We start from the raw sequence: 25,717 nt of genomic DNA, 5'->3' as shown, positions 1-25,717 counted from the left end.
TAAACAGCGGAGCAACAGTTAAACCCTGTGTCTGTGACAGAGAAATGATAATGCAGAGTGATGTGTCTTGGAATAACTCCCTCTCTACTATTTCCATTTTGGAAAAATGATACTGCACATTACTGGACATTGTCCCTCGTCTGCTGAACCGTTTTTTTATGACTCTTTTATGAACTAAATCAAAATCAAATGTCAAAATAGATTTCTTGTGAATAGGATGGGTAAACAAACCACTGTTTTTTTATTATAATTTCCACAGGCTGCATACCAGAGCGAGGCTTTTTGGAAATAGAAACGTTTTTCCAAAATATCTGATGCACAAAACAAAACATTTCACAGTCCAGTGCCTTTTGTGGCAACAGACGGGCATGGAGCGCCCCCTTGTGGACAAAACAGCACATTTGGTACAATAAGTGAACTGTGGTAGAAAGTCAAACTCATGCTACTTGCCTCATGTCCATTGCACTTTGTACTGATTGCTTTTTTTATGTCTGCATCACAATACATTACCCATTAAACCTAAAATTATATTAAGTCATTTAAAGTACAATGTTTTCATTATAAGTGCTTTAAACTTTATTTTTTTTTCAGGATTCAAGGAATCACTTAACAACAAAAAACACACATTCTGGGAAGCATTCACTCACGCGCACACCAATCACTCATCAAACAGCAACGTCTTCATCAGCATCAGTGGAATTAGTGAAGGGTCAGCCGTCACCGGCCGTCATTTTCCTGCAGGCCCGAAAGGATCAGACCATATCTTCACACCTTTAGATAAAAAAATAAGATAAAACAAAACAAACAGTGTCAGCATGCAACATTACAACACTGTTTAGGCACTAGATTACACATAACAGAGAGGTAACTCCTCTTACAACACTTGTTTCAACAGTATGACCAAAATATCTAATCACCATACTTGAAGTACTAGCTGAAGATATGTTGGCAAAAATAAAAAAGGAAACAGAACTGCATTGAGACAGTCTGTGTATGATACACATATGCATGATACGTCTTTGTAAATTACATGAAAGGAATACTTTACCAACAAAATGACCATTTGTATATCAATTGTCTGGACTTGTCTGGAGTTTTAGCAAAGATGCATGTGTTTGGGAAGTAGTGAGGATGGATGACTGGATGAATGAGACTTGGATCATAGTGCACAAGTTGTGTGAGTTTGTAAACAGATGTTTTGATATGGTTTTGATGTTATTAAGCGCAGCCCCAACTTTCTTCGATTCATCAAGACTTTTCCCTGTTTTTTTATTCTCCGTTCGCCGTGGAGGCATGCGAGAAAAACAAAGTTGTATTCAAGAATTCAAGGTAACACAAGGTGAGTAATTGACATATAAATAGTTATTATGGGTATATATTATAGTTTTATGGGTGAAGTACTCCTTTAATATCCTATTTAAGAAAGTAATACTACCAATACTATCTGACTGATTGCAAAAACTGAATAAAGATAAAAAAAACCAGCACATTTTCTCACTTACTACTGATAAATTCATCTACGATGTTTCAGTCCACACAACCTTCATCAGGTATATAATATACCTGCTGTGTAGACAGAAACAGCGTACATAAATCTACTATGTGCTCTTACCAACAGGTTGAATATCTGCCTGATTGACTCCTGCCCGGTTCATCTTTTGGACATCTCCTAGCAAAGAGACAACAGTACGGTATCGTCAGAAGAATTTGGTGCTCAAAAATCAATTTCATGAACAAGATTTTCACATTGTATCGTTTTGTCTGTACTATCAGCAACACTGGAAAAATGTTATCCACAATCTACTGTATGTCCCGACTATAGCTTTCCATCTGAGTTGGCCAGAACTGGCTCAGACTGAAAAGACTGTCCAATAAGTGGAGTGTGTTGTACAAAGACATACAGTGAAACCACAAGTATTTAGCTTAAATTAGTTTTCCTGGCATCACTCTCTCTTTGTCTTAGTCGGTTTGCATGTTTATGGCTTTTGGAAAAGTGGGAAGGAAACCTCTGGGTGTCCAGTTAGACAATCCTATTGCTTGCTAACAAGTCTAGGGTGGACACAACTTTCAACTCTGGTCATTTTAGCTGAACAGTTTATGTTAATTGATGTTTTTTCCCCTTTCACTATTTTGGGGAGCTTTCATTGTATGTTTTGGGAACATAAAACCCCCAAGTTCATGAAGTTAAATTGACTGAGAAAGTGCCATAAAACAGGTTAGCTAACTAGTAATCCCCTGACCAACATACTGTACCCAATACGATCAAACAGAAACAACATCATCCAACTATTTTCAGACTCAGACATTAAGAAATGGAGATCTAAAGACATCACTGACCCTGTAAGTACCCCAAGACAAAAGAAGTCCATTTCAAAATAAGGTCTAATATTTATCCATCCAATGAATTGCTGAGACTGAGATTTAATGTTGATCACAATAATTGCATCTTTTGTGAGACGGAGATTGAAACTACTGATCATCTGTTTTTCCAATGAAGATTTGCAGGACTGGCTGTCAACCAGAATCCAACTACTTGCTCCTTTCACAAGAGAAAATATTGTGTTTGGTATTAACATGAAGGACATTAAGAGTTACTTAATATTGAACAATCTGATACTGCTGGCAAATTTTTTTCATCCATGCATCCCAATGGAGGAAAATTAAACCCCTATTTTGCATTTTAAAAAAGGGACTTTGTGGACAATCATCGCAGTGCAAAGTGTCTCCTCAGAGCTTATGAAGAACTGAACATATATGATGATGACCCCCTAGAGCTACTATGGAAGAGTGCAGTCTTATTATTTATTTATGCATTTTTTTTTTTTGTTCCTTTAATTATTTTTCTACCCTCTTTTATTTTTGTTATTTTATTTTTTTTACAATGCCTTAATGTTTGTAAATTAATTTTCTTCAATAATAATAATAATAATAATAATAATAATAATAATAATAATAAAAAGTCTCACAGGAGTTACAACAACAACAACAACGCAGCTTTAGTCAGGGGAGGATAATACAAGTCATTAAACACCTTTAAAGTAGCATTTTAAGGCTTTAGTATCTTATTATTTATTTATTTATTTATTTATGCATTTATTTTTTTGTTCCTTTAATTATTTTTCTACCCTCTTTTATTTTTGTTATTTTATTTTTTTACAATGCCTTAATGTTTGTAAATTAATTTTCTTCAATAATAATAATAATAATAATAAAAGTCTCACAGGAGCTACAACAAAAACAGCAACACAGCTTTAGTCAGGGGAGGATAATACAAGTCATTAAACACCTTTAAAGTAGCATTTTAAGGCTTTAGTTTCTTATTATTTATTTATGCATTTATTTTTTTGCTCCTTTAATTATTTTCTACCCTTTTTTATTTTTGTTATTTTATTTTTTATAATTTAAGTTATCTTTCCTATCCAATTGTGCCTTGTATGTTAGAAGTATTAGCAAAGAATGAGCCCAATGCAAACAGCAACATAGTAAAGTAACATGATGTCATTGTGTAAGTGAGATGTTAACATTAACTAGTATATGTCATTGTGTAAGTGACATGTTAGAGGAAGTTGTGTTTACTTACTGTACTCTTCATTATGCGTCATTGGGTAGAAGAATATGGGGTAAAACGCGGCTGCAACTGCTGTTACAAAACCTCCAAATATCAATGCTATTCTCTGATTTTTAGACATTTTAATTGCTGCATCGGGTGAGAACTCTCACCTCCAAAGTGTACGCAGTGTTTACAATTATTATTTCCGGTTTAAAGGTCACCAAAAAAACCACGTGTTACAAAACAAAAAAAGCGAAGTTTGCGTCTTCTGGGCTTCCGTTCTGACGTCAGAGCGTCAGAATCACATGGTGCTGCACAACAATAATAAGGAAGTCTGGGTGAACATGTCACATGTCATGATTTGAAAGAGTTAGAGGCTTAAAAACGATGAGATTTTTAGCAGTTTTTGTGTTTTTTCTCTGCTGCTGTTACTCAGCAGGAGAAAACAAGCCAATCCAAACATTTGTAATTCCCCACAGTCACATGGATGTTGGCTGGGTGTACACTATTCAGGTAGGTTTCTTATTGATAAGGTGTTAAACTTGACAAGCATATAGTGCTTGTGTACCACTTTGGGCTCAATGATGAATTAGATTTGAGTGTGTGTCTGTGAAATGAAGAACTTCTACTTGTTTATTTGTTATTTGCACAATTTAAGACTATACAACATAACAAAAAAATAATAATATAAAGTGCAGGAAGAGGCAAAAAACCCCACTGGGCTTATCTGAAGCCTCCACCTAGAGACAAGATTAATATAAAGAAATAAGATGACTACATAATAGTGATAACAAACAATTAGGACAAGATATATATAATAACAACAATAACAATACAGTAAATATGTAAAAAAAAGATAAGTGTGTGTGTGTTGTGTGGAAGTGTATGGTTAGTGTTTGTGAGGAGGATATTGATTTAAATATCTATAATGACTTCTGGGCAATCGTAACCAAACAACATTGTGAGTGGGAAAAAATCAAAAACATAAAAACAGATACATGGACAACATGGGGAAAAGCAATTACAAGACAGCAATTAAATGACCCTTTAAGAGACTTAATTGTAATGATGACCAAGCAGTGTTTTTTTAATGTGTAACTTTATATAATTATGATCATGTGCCATGTGATAATTTATGGTAAGATTATTAGTGTTTTCCTTCAATAGTGATGTATGTTTGACGTTCTTTGTTTGACATGTATTTTTCTTTTCTTCTCTTCTCTTCCTGTTTTTTTTGCATGGTGCAATGGATATGTGATGATGTCACTTCCTCAACCAATAGGGATGGCAGGCACTTCCAATCGTCCAATCACATTGATTTGGTGGTGTTTTAAAATAACACACACCAAGATTGTATCTTCTTAATGTCCTGATGAAGATCCTTGTTGACCGAAACATTGACTAATAAATCAGAGAGAAAGTGTGTGCAGGAGCAAGCAATTTTTTGTAAAAGCATATAGTGTACAGCCTGTTTCCTGTCACCAAACCACTGTTTTCCCACGTATTGTTGATCAATGTGTGTATTTTTCATTTCACATCATGTGTGTGAGTGTGTATTTTTTCCATAGGAGAGTATGCATGCTTATGCAGCCAATGTGTACACCAGTGTGACTGAGGAGCTGTCAAAGGATGAAGACCGCAGGTTCATCGCTGTGGAGCAGGAGTTCTTTCGACTGTGGTGGGATACCGTGGCCACAGACTCCCATAAGAAACAAGTAAGGACACATGATGGGTCAATACGACATAAAATAATACAAGATAGTCTCAATAAATCACCTACAAACTAAATTATCTTAAAGGGATACTCCTGCATTGCAGATTACAAAAAGAGTGCATCAGATGCTGAGATATCCTTGTTTACATCCCTGTTTTTACAGTCATTCTGTACAGCCTTGAAAGTGACCCTTTAAATACACTGAATATTTAACAAGTTATGGCTTGGTTGGCTTTCTAGGTACGACAGCTTGTGAAAGAGGGTCGACTTGAGTTCGTCCTCGGGGGCCAAGTGATGCACGACGAGGCTGTGACCGATCTAGACGACGAGATACTACAAATGTCAGGTAGTGCAACACATTTCCCGCCACTGTAAATGTCAGTTTGAGAGAAAGAGAGACATGCAGTGGACTTTTTTTGTTTCTATGTGCTGTCTCAGAGGGACACGGTTTCCTCTACGAGACGTTCGGGGTGCGTCCTCAGTTTTCCTGGCACGTGGATCCATTTGGAGCCTCGGCGACCACGCCAGTGCTCTTTGCCCTGGCTGGGTTCAACGCCCACCTCATCTCCCGCATTGACTACGACCTCAAAGACACCATGCAGAAAAACAAGGTATTACTACGCCTATCACTGAAGGGAACACTATTTCAAAATTGTACAAACGACACCACAGATCACGCTGATGACCCGAAGAATACACTTCTTTTGGAGCTGTTCTTATACACTATCATCAGAAAAGTAAATTGCCATTGTCAATCTGACCTTAAAATGGTACTAAATAGTCAGAGCATGCTGTTAAGCTATTTTCTTTTTTGGTACAGAAACTACAGTTTGTATGGAGAGGTTCTCCCTCTCTGAAAGAGAAGCAGCAGATCTTCACTCACACTATGGACCAGTTTAGCTATTGCACCCCATCCCACCTGCCATTCTCCAACAGGTAGTTCATGTTTATTGGTAACAGACAGAAGTGCCTTGAACTCTTGACCTACTATTAATTTCACCATAATTCCATATCTATAAAATTAGTATTATTGAAAAGACAAACTGGGGATTTTTTCATCAAAAGGAAACATGTTTTTATGTCTCAGCTCTGGTTTCTATTGGAACGGGGTTGCCTTATTCCCCGATCCCCCTAAAAACGGAGTTTACCCCAACATGAGCCTGCCCGTCACCAAGGAGACCGTACATGCCTACGCCAAGACTATGGTGGAGAACATCAAGCAGAGGGCTGCATGGTTTAGGACGAACAATGTGCTCTGGCCATGGGTGAGGAAATAAAAAATCCTTTTAATTCATTGTCAAAGCATCAGTTTTTAAAGTGTTTCTTCGACAAACCCCTGCTTCTTTGTGCACCTAACTAGTAGATGAACATGTAACTAAAATATCCTGCACTCTCCTCGTGTTTCAGGGCTGCGACAAACAGTTCTACAACTCATCCGTGCAGTTCAACAACATGGATCCTCTAATGAAGTTCATCAACCAAAACAGCAAAGAGTTCGGGGTGACGGTCCAGTACGCCACTCTTAGTGAATACTTCCAAACCATCCACCAATCAAATCTGGTCTGGGATCTCCGTGGGAGTGAAGATTTCCTACCATATTCAACTGGTGAGAATCTGCATCCTAAATAACATAATATGAAAGTACGAAACAAACACAATTTTCTTCTACTGTGGATGATTTTATTTCGTAGAACCGCACCAGGCGTGGACAGGGTTTTACGCCTCCAGGAATGTCCTGAAAGGAGTGGCGCGACAGGCCAGCTCCCAGCTGCACGCAGCGGAGACTCTTTTCACCCGGTATCGAATCAGCTTCCCTGACGGACCTGTAGCGAAAGACTGGGCCCTGGATAAACTGAAGGCGCTTCGCTGGGCTGTCTCAGAGGTCAAACTATTTGACTCCTTAAACAGAAAATAAAGCAAATGGATGTCCACTCACGTTCAAGAAAATGTTATTTACTGATGTGTAATTTTTAGGTTCAGCACCACGATGGTATCACTGGTACCGAGTCTCCCAAGGTGGCGGACATGTACCTGCAGCATCTCATGCAGGCCATGATGGGAGTGGAGGAGCTCCTGGCTGCGCTCTTCCTGCTGCCCCACAACCTCGACATACCCAGCATCCTCGGCAGCCGCTACCGCAGGAAAGGTGTAGACGTTTTGCCGCAGCTTACATCGACACGCTATCGTTTGTGCTTTGAGCTAAATCGCTAACACTAGCTCCTCATCTGCTCATGCCAGGTGTTCATCAGGCTTTGGAGCAACATGTCATCGTTTACAACCCATTAGCGTGGAACACCACCACCATCATCAACCTCACTGTAACCTTCCCCACTGCAGCCGTGTTTGATGATGACGGACGACCTGTACCTGCACAGGTTGTTGTTTTTTTTAATGAAACCTGACTGTAACAAATGTTTAAATGTCGTCTGAACTATGTCACTTTAAGTAGAGAAGAGCGAAAAGATGAGAAAAAATCATATATACTATGATGATATCTTCCTCTGTCTGTTACAGATCCAGAGGTCGGCACAGTCCAATGCGACCTACGATCTTTTCATCACGGTGGAACTCGGAGGCCTTCAGCACAGGAAATACCTGATTAAGTTCTCTGAGAAGCGATGCTCGGAGAGGTCCAAGTGTGGCTGGACGTACGAAGCTAAAGGGGTTTCGTTTGAGAGACGTAACGCCCGGGACTCACTGAAAACAGGGAGGAGGCTCCTGCCTGTTCTGAGCGAATGTTACAAGCTGATGTTTGACCAGGATACAAATCTACTGCACAGCATCACTCATCTGTAAGAATTTACAGATTATGTTCCACCGCGTGCAGATATACTTAAGTCATATTTGCATTATGCATAGGGAGTAGTTTAAGTATTTATGTGGCTCATAAAGATGCATTTCCCTTTTGCCAGTGTAACTCTGACCTTTGTCCTCTGTGTCATCGTTTGCAGTCAAGAAAAAAGGAGAGTGAGGATGACGCAGGATTTCTGGGAATACCACGCAAACGGAGACGTAAAAGCAGGACCCATCTCTGATAACTACATCTTCAGCGCTAACGGGTCAGCTGTGCGAGCCTACGAGGCCGTGGAGATGGAGATCATCCCCGGGAAGATTGTGACTGAGATCAGGCAGCTCTTCTACAGGTGGGTGTATTCAACCAAAATGTAGTGCAGTAAAAATGAACCCTAATTGTGACATTGATATATTGCATCTTCTAAGAGAGGAAAGTGATAAAGACTACACTTACTCCATCACCACCCGAGTCCCAGAATGCTTTGGAAGCAGACCGCGGTGTCTGAGGCTGGAGCAGACGTATTGGCTGGGCCCCCTCCATATGAACACAGAGGTCGTCCTCAGGACCAGCTCCTCCTTGAAGAACAACAGGACCCTGTACACAGATGACAACGGCTATCAGATGATGAAGAGGACATACAGGAAGTTCACTGATAACACTTTAGCTAGAGTAAGTCCCTGGATTTATTAAAAACAAATACGGGTATTATTAGAATATGTAGAATAATCTCTATATAATGCGCATTTTGCAGAACTACTACCCCATGGTCCGGGCAGCCTACATCGAGGATGACCTCAGCAGACTGGTGTTCGTCAGCGACAGAGCTCACGGCGTGTCCAGCCAAGCCAATGGACAGCTAGAGGTACCAAAAGGCACACACGTATTTCTCAGTTTTCTTACACAGAAACACGTCAACATCCTGTGTTTTTTTTTTTTCCCCCGTTCAGGTTATGCTCCATCGCCGTCTTTGGAACAACCTACCCTGGAGCCTCGGCTACAACCTGACCCTCAACGACAGCTCGGTGGTGAGGCCCACACTGTGGATGATGCTGGGCTCCATCAGCGCCACCTCCAGGCTCTACCAGAGGGAGGCAATAGAGCTGCAGCACAGACCCGTCATCATGCCCATAGACCAACCTCGTGAGTGCTTATCTTGGGTTTCCACCAAGACGTTCCTGGTAATTTTAGTCCCGGGACTACTCTAAAAGGTTCCTTCAGCCCACTGTTGTCTGTGTTTCCATAGCGGCCTAAAGACCTGCTAAGATTAAACACACTCGTGAGCCTGCAGTTCAGTGTGCCCGCCCTTTTTTTGAGGGGTAAAATGACCCCGGAACTTAATTTAGCCCCTGGTCCCTGTGGTAGAAACGCAATGAGTTCCTCAAAAGGTTCCTAGTTCCGGGGGAAAGTTCCTGCAGTCGAAACGGGGCTATTTTTTGTTTTTTATTAGTCACAGTTTTTTTCACTTGCACACTTCAGAGAGGCCCTGGCAGGAGAAGGAACCCAGAGGAAGTTCTCCCGTGCGTTTGGTGGTCTTGCCGCCCAACCTCCACCTGCTCAGCCTCAGTATCCCCGGATGGAACTACAGCTCTGATCACGACGTTCACCTCAGCCACATAAACTCAGGTCAGCTGTTAGAAACGCTCGTCTGTGAGGTTTGATAGATCTGTTTGTTCTGGGATTTAAATTCTGAAAAGTGTATTTTTTTGTATCATATACTTCTAGGTAAGGACTTGCACTCGGAGCCAGACTACGATCGAGTCCTGTTGAGAATCATGCATCTCTTCGAGGAGGGAGAAGACCCCGAGCTTTCAAAGCCAGTCACCATAAACTTGAAGGTGCAACAAAAAAAGAAATCTCCATATTATTGTCATAGTATTGCAAGAGGAAAGTCTTGAATTTCAATCATTTTAAAATATAATTTACATACCAGTAATCTTTTTCTCTTTCAATTGTCATTTCCTGTGTGAGTAGGATGTTCTGCGGGGCATCGGGGAAGTAAAAGAGCTGGAGGAGCGTTCTCTCACAGGAACCTGGAATATCACCAGTCTGCAGAGGTGGAAGTGGAAAACTGCAGATAACTTAAAAACAAGTGGGAAAGACTTCGTTTTTTTGGCACTTAAATACATTTAAATAGACTTACATTAATATGAAATACCAGTTACATACTTTATTGTTTGTGTTTTCTTTATTTTAGACGACAAAAGGTGTCGGAGTGGCAGAGATGAAGCTTTCACTGTGACCATCTCGCCCAAAGAGATCAGGACCTTCTTCGTTCATTTTGCCTCCAGGAACTTTTAGGCTGAACCATCTTCTGTGAAGATAAGAGACTTAATATGAGAATGATTTTAAAGATTTGATACTTTGCTACACTGTTAGTTAATGATTCTTTTTGCACATGATGTTAATTTGTTGAGAAGCACTGATGCGTTGATGAGGTGTTGGCGTTCTCTCTGTTGATTCACCCTGAATAAAATGATTATTTTTGTCATGTTTGGTCAAATGTCTGACTTCACTGACGCTGGTGTACCAACCAGCGTTGTTTTACAAGTTTTCTGAAAACTTGTAAAGTTTCTACAACAATGATGTTCTACTTTAAGTAGACCTACAACAATGATGAATAAAAATAAAAATGGAAACAAATAAACAGTTATTCATTTCAACTCTTTTTTAAAAAAAATCCACAGGGAGCCACTGGAGAGCTGCTAAAGAGCCACATTTGGCTCCGGAGCCGCAGGTTGCTGACCCCTGCACTAGTCTGAAAGAGGACATGTTATGGAAGCACAATCTCAAATTGATCAGTGCAATATTATGACTTTTTTCTCTTAAACTTATGACTTTATTCTCATAATATTACAACTTTATTCTCGTTATATTATGACTTTATTCTCATAATATTACAACTTTATTCTCGTTATATTATGACTTTATTCTCATAATATTACGACTTTATTCTCTTAAACTTGTGACTTTATTCTCATAATATTACGACTTTATTCTCATAATATTATGACTTTATTCTCTTAAACTTATGGCTTTATTCTCATAATATTATGACTTTATTCTCGTAATATTATGACTTTATTCTCTTAAACTTATGACTTTATTCTCATAATATTACAACTTTATTCTCATAATTTAACGACTTTATTCTCGTAATATTATGACTTTATTTTCATAATATTATGACTTTATTCTCATAATATTATGACTTTATTCTCTTAAACTTGTGACTTTATTTTCATAATATTACGACTTTATTCTCATAATATTATGACTTTATTCTCTTAAACTTATGACTTTTCTCACAATACTACGACTTTATTCTCATAATATTATGACTTTATTCTCATAATATTATGACTTTATTCTCTTAAACTTATGACTTTATTCTCTTAAACTTATGACTTTATTCTCACAATATTACAACTTTATTCTCATAATATTACGACTTTATTCTCATAATAGTATGATTTTATTCTCATAATAGTATGACTTTATTCTCAGCTTTAAACCTGTAGTGCTCTAACATGGCCACTAGGGGCCTCTCATCACCATCACCAAACCAGCTTCATGCTGTCATCGAGAAGGCAACACCCGAGGAGAACAACCTCTCTGTCTGACAGTCTGTAGCAGCTAACCAGGACAATAAGTAAACAGCACAATGTGAGGGTTTAGTGTTGGCACATAACACGTCATGATCGCCTGTGAAGGAGACGACGTTTGCAGTTTGGTCCACGATGAGCGGCTGCAGTGTGAGTTCAGCATCCTTCATGTATCAGCTGCAGGGGGTTTGATTTAGGATCGCAATGGACAGATTATATTGGTGCATTCTGTTGCACCCAATGTGTGCATTGTCTCTATTGTGCATCGTTTATTACAACGAGTGACGTCTTTATTGTCCATAGAGGATGCAGGATGCTGCGAGGAGGAAGCTGTGTTGTTGCTAGGATACTGGACTGGGTTTGGTGCTGATGGGAGGATTTTTAGTGCTAATTTGTGTCTTTGCCTTTTTGCATCCTCTGTGTGAATAGAAACGGGAGAGGGAGCAGAGGAGGAAACTGCAGCACTTTCTAAGTGACCTGGCTTTACTTGGATCATTACAGGTCAGTGAATTGCACATGCAGATTAGATTAAACATCAAACTATTACTTGTATAATCTTGTTTGTGTTGCAGGGCTTTAAATACTTCCAGCCTTGGCTCAGAGGGAAGGAGGAGCTGCTGCTGACGGTCGTTAATGAGGATCTGGTTAGTGTCTCACTTCTGTATTTCCTCATGTATTTTTCATCATCATCATCAGTGACTGTATGAATGAACCTGTCCATGTCCTGTCCTGTCCCGCAGGGTTGGCGTTCCCCAGGTTTCGTGGTCTCCAGAGCCTCCTCCTACTCGTCCAACAGCAGCAGCTGTAACAGCAGCGATATCTCCCCCAGCAGCAGCTCCCCCAGCCTGGACAGCCGGAGCAGCTCCCCCCTGCCCGGGGAGCCTCCAGGCCCACGAGAGCCTCCTCCGTCGCACACACCACACACCAAGACGCAGCCACAGACTGTCAGGTGATTGATGTGTGTCTGGAAAAAGAAACACGTATGTGTGATCATATTTGTGATGTTTTCAAATCTGATATTGGGCAACAGGCTCATGTGGTAGCATCTTGATTGACATTCATTGGCATCACTTCCTGTTAGTCCTGTACAACAGTACAGGTAGTTTTACATGGACTGTAAGTGGAAATGATGAGCAAGCCATTACATTTGATGACTGTAATTCTGTAGCCTAGGATCATGGATGGATAACAGAATGGGCCTACCGGGCACAGGCCCAGGGGCCCCCCTGGCCTTCACTTACAAAATGTCACTCAAAAAGACACGTACCAACTAGGAAGAGACTCAAAATGACCACAAAGAAGCACCAAAAGACTACAAAGAGGCCAAAACAACTACAAAGAGATGCAAAACAGCTGCAAAGAGACACAAAGAGACTCACAAAGTCTATGAAAAGGGGCAAAACACCCACAAAGAGACACAACATGACCACAAACAGACACAAACGACTATTAAAAGGTGCAAAAAAAACACAAAGAGACACGTAATAATTGCAAAGAGACACAAAACGGCTACAAAAATGGGCAAAATAACCACAAAGAGACACAAAATGACAACAAAGAGACATAAGACAACCACAAAGAGACACAAAACGACAACAAAGGGACACAAAATGATGACAGAGACACAAAACAACCACAAAGAGACACATAATGACTACAAAGAGACATAAGACAACCACAAAGAGACACAAAATGACAACAAAGAGACATAAGATAACCACAAAGAGACACAAAACGACAACAAAGGGACACAAAATGATGACAGAGACACAAAACAACCACAAAGAGACACATAATGACTACAAAAAGACATAAGACAACCACAAAGAGACACAAAATGACAACAAAGAGACATAAGACAACCACAAAGAGACACAAAATGACTACAAAGAGACATAAGACAACCACAAAGAGACACAAAATGACAACAAAGAGACATAAGACAACCACAAAGAGACACAAAACGACAACAAAGGGACACAAAATGATGACAGAGACACAAAACAACCACAAAGAGACACATAATGACTACAAAAAGACATAAGACAACCACAAAGAGATACAAAATGACAACAAAGAGACATAAGACAACCACAAAGAGACACAAAATGACTACAAAGAGACATAAGACAACCACAAAGAGACACAAAATGACAACAAAGAGACATAAGACAACCACAAAGAGACACAAAATGACAACAAAGAGACATAAGACAACCACAAAGAGACACAAAATGACAACAAAGGGACACAAAATGATGACAGAGACACAAAACAACCACAAAGAGACACATAATGACTACAAAGACACAAAATGACTACATTAGCTCACGTTTGTATTACAAGCGTAATCGGTTCCACCTTGAATGAGTATGCCTTTAAAGTGCTGAAAATCAATTGGTAGATTGGCGGAAAATTGATCGACAACAATTTTAATAATCGATTAATTGTTTCAATATTTGGTCAAGGAAAAAAAATGGTGATTACATCTTCTCAAATGTGATGATTTGCTGATTTTCTCAATTTGATATTGTTGTAAATAGGGTTATGGGACACATCAATAAACCTCTTTGTTAAGTAAATATGAAGTAAGCTCTCAACAAAGCACTTTACTGCTCCCAGGTGCAGATGTCTCAAACTCGTGTGATAGACTCATACAGTGACACAAACACATTGGTGGATCTCTCTTTGTCCTCAGGGCCCCCAGCATCGAGGAGCATCTCCTCCCAGCCTCTCCCAGTGAACGAGAGATAGCAGTGCCTGTGAGTGCTTCTTCAGCCAGTCTCACTTTTCCAAACCACTAACTCGACTTCACTCATGTCTCACACACGTCCTCCACTTTGTCCCTCAACAGGAGGTGAACTGCACTCTGTTTTTATTGGCCGGCTACGTCAAGTACGGACGGCCCTACGCCTGGATACGCTCCAATCACGAGCGCCTGGTAAACATCGGAGGCACCGATTCGATGGTCAAGGACACGCCCATGAAACTCAAGTCCATCGCGGACTGGCAGACGCGAGGTATGGAAACAATGTGAGGAATCCAAACATGAGACGGCTATTGTTTCACTGTGCAGATTGAATAATTACAACATTTTCCACAAGCTAAATCAGAAGCAGATGTTTAACCTTCTTAGAGACTACTGTTTGGGGTGGATTAGGGTTGTGGAAAAAGCTCTGGGTGCTTTAGTTAGAATGATTACTATACACTGCTAGACTTTTACAAATGATTATTACAATTTCAGTTGTGTTTTTCAGGTATTCGTGTGTGGGACGTCATCAGTGAGCTGGTGTGTCTGTGCACCGTGCCCTCTCCATCTAACCCCTTCGCCCTGGACATGCGCTACATCAAAAGCCTTCCCCTCCCCGACCGCTTCCTCGTCACCGGCGCTCTCTTAAACTTCCTGGAGATGTACGTGGTTTACGGAAACCGGGACGAGTTGCACTACGACAAAGGTGGGAAATCATATTGAGAGTCATAGAGAAAGTACAGCACATCATTTGATTTTAATACACAATCATTGTTGAAGCCAGCAGGTGATGCTGTTTAGCTACATTCTACACACTCCACATTTGGATTTTAGGGCATCAGTGACCAGTTTTTGACAATAGTTTTTTCTCCTTTCAGTGGTCGAGGAGGTGAAGCCTCTGAGGCGTCTCCACGTCCAGTCCCTGCTGGAGTTACAGCAACACAGGGAGAGCTCCGGGTCGGCGGCAGTTAGTCCCACAGTGCAGGGGTCCTCTGGAGAGGAGTGACTACGATAATGATCCACATCCAGATGAGATACCATCAGTGCACTTTAACTGACTTTTTGTTGTAAAAAAAAGACAGGAAATTCAGGTTCAAATGTGAACAAAAGGACTATTGAGGTTGTTTTTTTGTGTTGTGGCGTGTTCTCGTATAGAGACCACTCTATTGGTACAAACTGTACTTATTTCTTTCAAGGCTACACAGTCCAGTATCTGTATCTTTACTACAGTTGGAAAGTAGTCTTGTGTATGAGGAGTTTTTGATAATGTAAAAACACTGGAAGAATAACCCTGGGAAATGAGTCACATGACTGAGATTAAACATTCCAGGACCTCTCTGAATGTCTTGCCCTGCCACCCCAAAAACCCTTCAGTCATGCTCTCCCACACACACACACTTACACACACACACTTGACGGCTTCAGGCCAAATATAACATTTTAAAAGTGGAGCGAATCGGGGTCAAAGTTAAAGCTGGTTAAACATTAGTCTTCTTGAAAGTTACAGAAAACAAACACTTAAGAGACAAACAAAATGTTGTATAAAAGGTTTTAATATTTCATAAAATACATATTTAATTAAATATGTACAATGACATAAAAACAGTACATTGATAAAATAGCAGGCACTTTAACCCCTTTTTTTCTGAGATTGGGGCTGCGCCGTTTGTATTTGAAAAAGATACATCACGAGTACAAAAATGAACTGATAAAAACATCGTGGCACATCAGTCAAAAACACCCTTCCTGTTAAAAAAATTAAAAAAAAGGCGACATCGCTAGCTTAGTTTTGGTCAGAAAAAACACAAAATGACAAGTGAATAGTAGCCCCAGGGTGTACCACTAATCCTGTAAACCATAAAAACAGAAAGCACCATCATGAGTTACGCAATACCGCACACATCCTATAACCGTCACTTTAACTTAAAGTAGTTATGGCGCCTTTTATGGCTTTGTGAATGTGAGCAAGGCTCTGCGTTAAAAAAGCACATTGTAGCATCTAACTGCTCAATATGCAAAGTCATGGTTGGACGTTGGTCAAATTCCCCCCTCCCTTCCCCTTCCATTTGGAATGCAGGTGCACGGACGCGAATTCCTCACAGAGGCTCCACATGGGAACACAGCGTTCCCAGTGTTCGGACACAAACAAACTGGCAAGTCATGGCTGAGTGTGCTTTTCTCCACGTAAAGGCAAATAATTCATGGCAGTGGACAGTTGGGATCTGTGTTGTTGTTTTGCAGGATGCTGCTGTTGGGTGAGGGAGGATTTTGTTGACCCTGCAGGTTCTGCTAGAGTCTATTTTTTCCCCATTTATAATGCAGGTGCTACTGACCTCTTTGGAAACTTGATTTCCTGACTAGGAATTAAATCTGTCAGAAATGACAGACTATAATCAATTTTACTTTCCCTTTCTATAACACAATACAGTGCATTTTCCCTCTGACATCTATGTAATCTTGGCCAAAACTCTCACAACGTAGATTAAAAAAGGGAGGTTTTGTCCATCCGATTAAAAAAATACAGGAAGAGAAACATACTAGTGCCACAGGGTAAAAAAAGATTCTAATAAAAAAAGAAATCTCATGACCTGTCAAAAAATGTCAGTTAAATAAAAAAATCAGCCTTCATTAAAAAAAAAAGCTCTTGTCGTCTTTTTCCAGTTTTTGGTTGTCATCTGTGGATCATTTGGCCAACATCTGCTGTCATTGTTGGTTTAATTGTCTCTTTGATGGCTTATGTGTCAAGAAGACAAACAAGCCAACCACAGAAATGAACCAGTCACAAGTCCTCACATAGCTGTTGACAGGTGAACAGAAGGGCAGCCGTCAACAGCGTTTTTGCGCTACATCGGAAGCCACTCTTGCAAAAGTCAACTTTGCTGCGTCAAAGACCTTCAAGTCCACACGCTTCCTGATCCTCTCACATGTCCTCATACATCCAAATGTGGTCACATCCCCTTCTGTCCTTCCTTCAGTCTTGCAGTCATTCCCTCCCTCCCATCGGTGCGGTCATCCATGAGGTCGTCGTCAGGTTAATGTTGTCCCATCATGTCTGAAGGGTTAAAACAGGGCTTCAGCTCCAGCTGTCGGAGCCAGATCCTCTTCTCGTGATGACTTTGAGGGGGCTACGAGACACAGAGTTGCCCCTCTTCTTCCAGCGAGCTGAAAAGAAAAGACACAATCGGTGGTGAGTCCGTGGCTTGACAGCTGCAAATGTAAATTGAACGCTGGTGTTTCGATGTTAATTATTATGAACAGCCAACCAGCTCCACTAGTTTGTCGACCTTGATTCTAAAGTGTCCTAGTTAGTGACGGTATTTATTTACTGCGACCTACATCATCACTTGGTTTTAATTACTTTTCATTAAATGTGCTTGCTGGACTAAATGTTTTTTAGGTTTCCTTTTCTCACCTTTTCCCAGACTGTTCGGCAGCGTGGAGCTCTTGGTGTTGGCGGGAGAGTTGGACAAGTCCTCCCCACATTTCCCCTTCGTCTCTCCCGGGTGCAGCGTGGCCAAGCCGTTCTGCTGCCAGTCGCTCAGCGCCCGCTGGAAGGAATGCGCCAGACAGGCCGTCATGTCTAGCGCCCGCTCCGCCCGGCTGCACCAGAACACCCGACACTGCAGCTGCTGCCCCTGGTGTTTGCAGATGTACAGGAAGACGTTGGGCCGGTTGGCGTCCGCGGCGCAGTACGCGATATCCTGCAGGTACGTCTTAGTGAGCTGCCGACCCGTGCTCAGCTCCTTGACCTCGATGTATCTCGGGCGCACCACCAGGGCGTGATCTTTGCTCGGCTTCTTCCCGTTGGCGATACCGTCCAGCAGGTGGCTAATAGCGTCTTGGGCCTGCTCTCGATCCAGGGAGAAGATTTTCTCCGTGCCCAGGTACTGGACTTTAAAGAGAGGGTCACCGTGGGATAGAGACTCCGTGCGGTCGCGGCGAAAGCGGCGACGTAGCGCGGCAGGGGAGTTCTTGAGAGTCTGCATGAATTGGAAAGGGGTGAGGGACATGGTGTGCTTCCGGCTGGGTTTGGAGGGAACTTTAGCAGAGTCGTCTCCGCCGGTGGTCAGCTGGTCCTCTTCAGAGCCTCGTCCACTCTTCCACCTTTCTTCTACAAATGGAGCGTAGTTGCATCCACTGCTTTGTTCTGAAACGAGGCAGATAAAGACAAGTGACGTTAGCAGATGAATAATTGAGCGGGACAGGTTCTTGATGTGGGGAAAACATGCAGTCAGCATAACTTGTACTGCAAAACAAAAGGCCACCATACAGGATCAGTTACGAAGGTGACGCATGTAAGGAATATTCATTTACCACAGACACCAGCTATTAAATATTTACCCGCCAGGTTTGTCTTTGTCGTCATGGACACTATGTACCTTTAATTTAATATTCCCATGTTTCCATGCCAATATTAAATTGCAGGTTACCCACACAGGTAGTGTACATTGCCATCTTTAAACCCAACCCTGTGCCAAACACTCATATGAAGAATTCGGTGACCTTGCCAACTCACGTCTTACGCAACGTCCACATCTGGCCTCCCATTGTCTCCCATCCTACAAATCCACAGAACTGCCTGTTCCCTATTGTGTTCAACTTTATTTTTTCCCCACCCTTTCTCTTTTCTCGGACATTCTTTCAACATCCTAGCTCCTCAGAAGTGAGCTGCAGAGAGAAACCACCGACTGTTCCAAGGTGGCGGCCATTGTTAGGTCGACCCCCTGTGCAGGAAACAGCTTTGCATTCCCCCACCTAAATATTTCTCCAACTAAACAATGGCGTGCCTTTGCGAGTGTGTCACATCATGAAAAAGATGCAAGTTGAACTAGAGCCTCGGGCAACCCAGGGCATGCACACACACAGTTACACGTGTGGGTTACAAACATGTGCACACTTTCACTTGGAAACAAACACACACAGCAATAGCTATGTGTTTTGCATTAAACCAATATTAACTGTGCAAAACTGATTTCCCCTGCCACTGGGCACAAGGCTAATCTCAATTAAACTAATCTCAATCCAGGTATGGGTTTATCATGTGCATTAAAGTAACTTCACGTGATAATAAACAGCTATCCTTTAACCTGTCACATCCAAACAGTCCATCCTGTTGTTGTTGTAAGGAGACTTTGGAAGTGGACAGAACATTTCTGATTATATTTAACTTTATTCTGTATCATATTGAGGGATTATTGCACCGAAACTATATTTTAAATATGTTTCAAAACACACTACAAATAAATGTACAGACAAATATCAACTAAGAGGTTATATTAAGGATCCATTCTTCATTCCAGGATGCACCATATAAAGTAGATGAAACATGCATGTTATGAGTTTGGTTCACCTAATCTAAAAAGCAATTGATGAAGCTAAAAAAAATGTATGCCGAATTAACCAACAGAGCCTAGTGATTAGTTAAACAGCTAAAAACATATACTGTGAGACGTATAGTCTCAGAGATAAGCGAGATAACTTTAAATTGGCAGATTTTTGAGTGTAGTTTGGCGAGCCCCTAAGACAACTGTCTAAAAAAACATACATTTCTCGCTACTTATTACCAATATGCACGAAACAATAATTAAAGTAGCATGTTGTTTTAAAACTGTCATTACTTTACACAAAAAAATAAAGTGTCTTACCTGGCCACAGTTTCATGCAAACGATGTCCTCGTGCGTCTCAGGTGAACCGCAGAACTCAGTGATGTTTTTAAACACACTTTGCAGGTGCAGGTGTGCTAATCCTTCTTGTTTACGCAAAACCAGCTTGAAAGTCGATTAACATAAAACACATTAGTCGTCTCTTCGTATCGGCTTTGCAAGCGAGCTCAGATCGGCAAAGAAACGTCGGTGAGACTGTAGTTTATGTGCAGACTGGATCATGCTCTTCTCGCTCTCCCTGCTGAGTGGAGTGAGTCGGACAGCTCCCGGGACTACCTTTTTAAAACAAGCGTAGGCGCGCACACGTCACACACGAGGACGAGCACTTGAGTGTCAGAGATCAGTGAGGAGGAGGAGGAGGAGGAGGAGGAGGCTGATTGGTGTGTGTGAGCAGAGAAAGAGGTTTCACTGATTTACAATAGAGGAGAGGTTTACAATACATGGCAGGATGGATAACAATTGGCACACATGTTTGTCTTTTACTGGCATTGGTGTTTTAAGGAAGATCTATGGCATATGTGTACACACCCCTTATCATAGCTTTTCCAGTGTATTTCACCTGAAGTAGGTTTAAATCAACTGATTTCACAATGTGTGACATGTATTCTATAATACAAATGCTGTATCTCGCTCTTTATTGAAGGAAATATGATGTTTACACTGAGTGAAGTTATTCAGACTGTTTTATGGTTTATTAAACTGGAAATGTTTTAGATGTCTTGCGCATCATTTCCTGCAAATTCCCCCTCAATATATTCAGCCTGACTTATTTGGTATTGTTCTGGAAACTTTTGGGCTCTCCACTTTTTGAATGAAGTTCTGTGGGTTTGAACAATGTTTGACTGCAAATTGGGTCTTACTAAAAGTCTTATTGATTTCCATGTCCGTAGTCACGAAATGTAATGTATTGATTGGTGTACATGGACACGAATTTCACTTTTTGGTCGTGATGGTCGCGTTGTAAATCGGGAAGTATAAAGAGCAGCGAACACCGCGTAGGGAGGAGGTCGAGGTGGATGGGTGGGTTAAAAAAACTTGGAGATGTTATGTTCGTGTCCTGTGTGAAACCACAAGTCAAAGTTGATTTATTTGCCACGTAACTTCCGTACTTAAGTTACGTCACTTCCTGAGTTATTTTAACCAAAAACATGATATTTTTCTAAAGCTAACGAAGTAGTTTTTGTCACAGAACTTCCGTACTTAAGTTACGGCACTTCTGGTGTTATTTTAACCCAAACCATGATCTTTTCCTAAACCTAACTAAGTAGTGTTGTTGCCTAAGCCTAACCAAGTCGATCTATTCCTAAACCTAACAAAGTTTTATTTTTAAAAGACTTTAGCAGAAATTGACACGTGCGTCACGAGTTGTTGAAAGTCGTGCTGAGCGTCACGAAAAAAACGGAAATTCGTGTCTATTTACAGGAATCAAATAGATTAATTTTTGTGACTATTTCACAAATTGCCATGAGACTGTGTTGAAATAATAAATCTACAGAGCCTTTAGAAAAGTGTAGAATAAAAGTCACGTCAGTCAAAGACAGAGGAATGCTGAATCGATTCCCCCCCTACCCATAATACACAGTAACCGAGTCAAAAAAATTAATAAATGAATAAGGTTTTAATCGAGGGCTCTGCAATAATTAGTATAATAATTATTATAATTATTTAGTCTATTAAAACATCTGAAAATAGTGAAAAATGGCCATGAAAATTTCCCCAAGCTGACGTCTTCAAACGTCTTGTTTTGTCCAATCAACATTTCAAAACCCAATATATATTTAAAAAAAAAACAACAACCAAATGATCGACTAATTATTTCAGCACTAATTGAAAAGATTTGTCCAAATGAATCGTGATAAAAGTTATATTTTTGCATTATCATTAAAATGAAGGCTTCTTATGACAATATATTCACAAGCCCATGACGCTATACAGTACGTATGCTCTACCAAGTGAGAGTTTCACATTACCTACTACGAGTATATGTAGAAAACAAGGGTGAGGAAACATCTGAAACCCACTACCTTTCATTACCTACACATTGCGTCACAGCCCATCTCTAATGGGGTTCACTGGTCTCACTGGTTCAGATCTGCTTCAAGTGTTTATTCTGGGGGCATTTTGAACAGTGGCAGAAGGGAAACCTTAAACGGTTCCATGTGTGTGTACGCGTCTGTGCATCTGTATGTGTGTGTGGCTGGGTGTGCCTGATGTGTGGAAACAGTAGGGCCCCTGTTTCTTCTGGGTTCGACCCAACAACAGTTAAGTTCTGAACGTCACACTCGCCTCGGCGCCTCGCAGGACACACTGGAACTATTCTTGGGGCACCGGTGACATAATGGAGCATCTCAGACAGGCTCCCACCCTCCCTACGTATCTCACAACGTGCAGCAACGACACAGTCAGCATCCAAACCGTGGCATAGGCAGGAGTGCAGCTGCGGTCTGTACAGGTTTATTAAAAGCAATAGCCAATGTACAGTACCTTGTGTTTTTAGGCTTATTTGGTTGTTTCGCAATATTGTATCATGCTAAAGACACTCAATCTAACTACTGTATCAGATTGATTGCCATAAAATGTTGTAAAACTTTTCCCTTATTCAGTGGAATATCAACATCAACCCAATCGCACGGGAAGGCGTATAAATAGCGCATTACACAGACATTCTGCATGTCATGAGCTTTTCGTGTGTCGTTTGTACGCCGCTTTTCGAGTATGATTTGTATGCCATGCAACAAAACTACGGTAACGTTTGCAGTTAGGTTTAGGCAAAAAAACACTCACTTAGGTTTAGGCAATAAATCCACTAGTTAGGTTTAGGAATATCCTCATGGTTGGGCTTAAAATAAGTATGTAAACTAAGTAAAATGAGTACGGAAACAACGTAAAATAAGTACGGAAAACAAGACACAAACTTCAATAAAAAACACAAAAGTCACTAATGTAACTTACAAAACACCGGTCTCGAACACCGGTCTTCTGGTTAAAAGTCGTGTGTTTGTTGGACTACAGACTACATGGCGTACAGATGACAAAAGCAAGAAAGGCGTTCTTATTGCACGCTAAATGCCTTGCTCATTATCGTGGCATTCATACGACTTTTGTTACGACTGGCCTGACCTGACATACACCAAATTTTGTACAGATACACATAGTTCCTAGAAGATGTATTCTAATAACTTTGGTGACCACCATAAGGTTGACACTTTTGTTTTTCATTGAAATGCCTCTAAGAACTATCAGATGCCATGACATTTAGTTCAGATATCAATGTAACTTTTCATCTTTCACCATCATCACATCCAAATTGTATCCATATCCTGCTAAAAACATCAGCATTGTCATTGTGAGTATGTTAGTCTGCTGATGTTACTATTTAGCTTAAAGTACCACTGTGCCAAAGCACAGCCTCACAGAGCTGCTAGCATGTCTGCAGACTAGTTTTGTTAATATTCCTGCAGCAGAAGAATTTGCATATAAACCATCAATTTAACTATTATTTTTTAAATTATTTAATGTCAATCCATCAGAATCAGAGCAAAGTCATTTTTTAGGCTCCACAAATTAGCCAATTCAACAAATAGCCACATTATTATGAGTGGGCGTGGGTGCTGCTGTTACAGACACACCCAGTTGTTCAGAAACTAATTGGCAGCCATTAGTCCACGTCTCTTAATGGCTAGCCTACTTTTGACAGAAACCAGGCAAGTTTCCAATCCTCCCAGTAGGTCATTGAAAGTCATTGTGGAGAAACAAAGACAATCTCTACGACTGCTACAGCGAGATGCAAATGGAATGGTTCACGAAAGTAACATGTCAGGACAAAACTGCTCCTTGACTGGTGAAAGTCAAACCAGTTCACACCTGAGCTGGGTGGAAATTTGGGGATTTCGAGGAACAAAATGGCATAGTGTTTCTTTAACAAAACAGGAGCAAGTCGCAGAGGGAGCGAAACTAAAGTGTTTTGTGATGAGATTAGCTTTTAAATCACACTAGGTAATCACAACTCCAGTGAAACAGAGTCCTAAAGACCACAGGTGTTGTTCCAAGAAGCGTGGTTTACTGATTTATCTGGTTCACTAAGAACAGTTTCCAGCATATTCACAGCGTCGTGACCTCTGCTCTGGTAGTCATATTAAGAGGGTTGTAACAGTGCTATTGTTTGAAACAGGGCAAACACATAAAATTTAGGAAGTAAATTGACACTGAGCTCCCACCCATCCGTGGTAGAAATATTTTATGCCCAGTTCCCTTTTTCTAAACTGTTGTAACTCAAATATCAATGGCATTTACTAGGCTTGTCAACAGTGAAGACAGCGTTCCAGTTTGCTATCTCTGAGTTCCATAGAAGCAAAAAGCACATCACAATCCGTACCTGGCATCGTCACAACCAGTGCTTGTGGGTCATTAACTCTTAGCTTCACGTGATAATTACCGGAGCAGTCAGTCACGTTCTAGCTACATATCTAACATAACAAACAAAAACATTCCAATGAGCTATTTAAAGAGCCCGGTAGTGGCCTTGGAGAGAACAAATATATATATTGAGGCCACAATTTACTCATTTGTGCGCATGAGATATAATTTGTCCCTTCAATTTAATTAAATCGTTCCTACGTGTTGATTCATTTGTGCAAACAAGATAGTAATTCGTGGCCTCAGTTTAATTAAAACATTGCCACGTTTCAGTTGATTTGTGCGCACGAGATAAGTGTATCTAAAGCCAGCACAGTGCACCCGGCTGCAGTCCCTCATGGTACATGTCCACAGGGGTGTTTTTTATTGCGAGGAATCGCCTCGCTTCCTAGCAATAACAAGAAACTTTCTTCTCTTATATTATGAAAATGGTTCTCCGAAATATGATTCTGAAAACATTGTATGCCAGAAATAAGCCAAGCAGATGCTGACTCTGTCTTTACTTTAGATCGGGAGTTTCCAGAGGCGGCAAGTTGCGCCGGACGCCCCTGATTTGCGTAAAGTAGTCTAGACCTAAACTTTATGCAAATGAGGAGCGGGCGACGTGACGGTCCGTCTCTCGAATCGCGCCGGCACGCTACCAGAATGCATTGCACGGCTGCTTACATAGACAATGAACGGGAAGGGTGGAAAGAACGGAGGCTGTGGATATGTACCATGACTGGAATGAGTGTTGTTCGCCGTCAAGCCCCAATTACGCACGTGCGGCACAATTACGCACGTTCTGCACCGCAGATCTGCAGGTTACATTTTGTGCAAACAGGATCAGACTGTTGTGGCGCTCTACATTTATAATTATAATAGCCTAAGGGTAGCTATGTGACTGTGGTATGCAACACAACGCTATGTGCCCTGCCAAATGTGTCGGGACCCGTGCCAAATGCATTTTTAGTAATTTTGTGGCCAGGTACACTTGGCGTACCTGTGGCACTATATTCACTACTTTGACCCCTTTAAACACAGGGCTTTCCCATCGTGACACACTGACCGTTTTCAACCCGTACAATCTCTATCACATCATGTTGCTTATCACATCTACCTGTAGGCTATTATAAATTAAAAATGTGGAGCTCCAGAAAACATGTTGGCCAGCCTCATTTAAAAGAAGATGACATCGGGTGAAAGACTGGGGAATGGACGGTCCTGTGGGAGTTATAAGCAGAAGTTT

General features: G+C 40.9%; 4 protein-coding genes across 5 annotated transcripts; 2 read left to right on the top strand and 2 right to left on the bottom strand.

The window, feature by feature from the left end:
• Positions 1 to 212: 212 nt before the first annotated feature.
• On the bottom strand, positions 213 to 3,778 carry smim20 (small integral membrane protein 20). The gene is made up of 3 exons (XM_037759349.1): positions 3,581 to 3,778; positions 1,613 to 1,669; positions 213 to 771 (listed from the first exon to the last, which is right to left on the bottom strand). The coding sequence occupies exons 1-3, from the start codon at positions 3,687 to 3,689 to the stop codon at positions 728 to 730; spliced, it is 210 nt and encodes a 69-aa protein (XP_037615277.1). The 5' UTR covers positions 3,690 to 3,778; the 3' UTR covers positions 213 to 727.
• Positions 3,779 to 3,854: 76 nt separating this feature from the next.
• On the top strand, positions 3,855 to 10,548 carry man2b2 (mannosidase, alpha, class 2B, member 2). 2 transcript variants are annotated; one of them, XM_037759348.1, is made up of 19 exons: positions 3,855 to 4,063; positions 5,119 to 5,265; positions 5,505 to 5,610; positions 5,703 to 5,875; positions 6,085 to 6,200; positions 6,352 to 6,529; positions 6,672 to 6,870; positions 6,956 to 7,146; positions 7,239 to 7,410; positions 7,503 to 7,639; positions 7,779 to 8,056; positions 8,216 to 8,407; positions 8,484 to 8,727; positions 8,810 to 8,920; positions 9,006 to 9,198; positions 9,535 to 9,681; positions 9,781 to 9,893; positions 10,030 to 10,134; positions 10,255 to 10,548. In XM_037759348.1, exons 1-19 carry the CDS (start codon positions 3,938 to 3,940, stop codon positions 10,354 to 10,356), a joined length of 3,030 nt encoding a protein of 1,009 aa, XP_037615276.1. In that variant the 5' UTR covers positions 3,855 to 3,937; the 3' UTR covers positions 10,357 to 10,548. The 2 variants fall into 2 exon arrangements, with proteins under 2 accessions (XP_037615276.1, XP_037615275.1); XM_037759347.1 differs by having other exon boundaries at positions 10,030 to 10,147; positions 10,253 to 10,548.
• Positions 10,549 to 11,610: 1,062 nt separating this feature from the next.
• On the top strand, positions 11,611 to 15,751 carry si:dkey-19b23.7. Its single transcript, XM_037759363.1, has 8 exons — positions 11,611 to 11,810; positions 12,090 to 12,161; positions 12,233 to 12,304; positions 12,401 to 12,609; positions 14,359 to 14,422; positions 14,515 to 14,680; positions 14,918 to 15,115; positions 15,288 to 15,751. Exons 1-8 carry the CDS (start codon positions 11,796 to 11,798, stop codon positions 15,413 to 15,415), a joined length of 924 nt encoding a protein of 307 aa, XP_037615291.1. The 5' UTR covers positions 11,611 to 11,795; the 3' UTR covers positions 15,416 to 15,751.
• Positions 15,752 to 15,942: 191 nt separating this feature from the next.
• On the bottom strand, positions 15,943 to 20,328 carry si:dkey-19b23.8 (low density lipoprotein receptor adapter protein 1). The gene is made up of 3 exons (XM_037759364.1): positions 20,055 to 20,328; positions 17,822 to 18,556; positions 15,943 to 17,571 (listed from the first exon to the last, which is right to left on the bottom strand). The coding sequence occupies exons 1-3, from the start codon at positions 20,068 to 20,070 to the stop codon at positions 17,483 to 17,485; spliced, it is 840 nt and encodes a 279-aa protein (XP_037615292.1). The 5' UTR covers positions 20,071 to 20,328; the 3' UTR covers positions 15,943 to 17,482.
• Between the last annotated feature and the right edge of the window lie 5,389 nt (positions 20,329 to 25,717).

Source organism: Sebastes umbrosus, chromosome 22 (assembly GCF_015220745.1).
Source record: "Sebastes umbrosus isolate fSebUmb1 chromosome 22, fSebUmb1.pri, whole genome shotgun sequence".
In the NCBI taxonomy this organism is placed as follows: domain Eukaryota; kingdom Metazoa; phylum Chordata; class Actinopteri; order Perciformes; family Sebastidae; genus Sebastes; species Sebastes umbrosus.
Note: the sequence above shows the minus strand (reverse complement) of the source record. Positions and strands in the feature narration are given on the sequence as shown.

Coding starts and splice junctions, on each gene's coding strand:
- si:dkey-19b23.8 (XM_037759364.1), bottom strand. Junction 17,572..17,821: donor GCCGAACAGTCTGGGAAAAG/GTGAGAAAAGGA, acceptor TTTTCTTTTCAG/CTCGCTGGAAGAAGAGGGGC.
- smim20 (XM_037759349.1), bottom strand. CDS start 3,689: ATGTCTAAAAATCAGAGAATAGCATTGATATTTGGAGGTTTTGTAACA. Junction 1,670..3,580: donor GACGCATAATGAAGAGTACA/GTAAGTAAACAC, acceptor TCTCTTTGCTAG/GAGATGTCCAAAAGATGAAC. Junction 772..1,612: donor GGCAGATATTCAACCTGTTG/GTAAGAGCACAT, acceptor TTTTATCTAAAG/GTGTGAAGATATGGTCTGAT.
- si:dkey-19b23.7 (XM_037759363.1), top strand. Junction 14,423..14,514: donor AACGAGAGATAGCAGTGCCT/GTGAGTGCTTCT, acceptor GTCCCTCAACAG/GAGGTGAACTGCACTCTGTT. Junction 15,116..15,287: donor CGAGTTGCACTACGACAAAG/GTGGGAAATCAT, acceptor TTCTCCTTTCAG/TGGTCGAGGAGGTGAAGCCT.
- man2b2 (XM_037759347.1), top strand. CDS start 3,938: ATGAGATTTTTAGCAGTTTTTGTGTTTTTTCTCTGCTGCTGTTACTCA. Junction 5,876..6,084: donor ACACCATGCAGAAAAACAAG/GTATTACTACGC, acceptor TTTTTGGTACAG/AAACTACAGTTTGTATGGAG. Junction 7,640..7,778: donor GACGACCTGTACCTGCACAG/GTTGTTGTTTTT, acceptor TGTCTGTTACAG/ATCCAGAGGTCGGCACAGTC.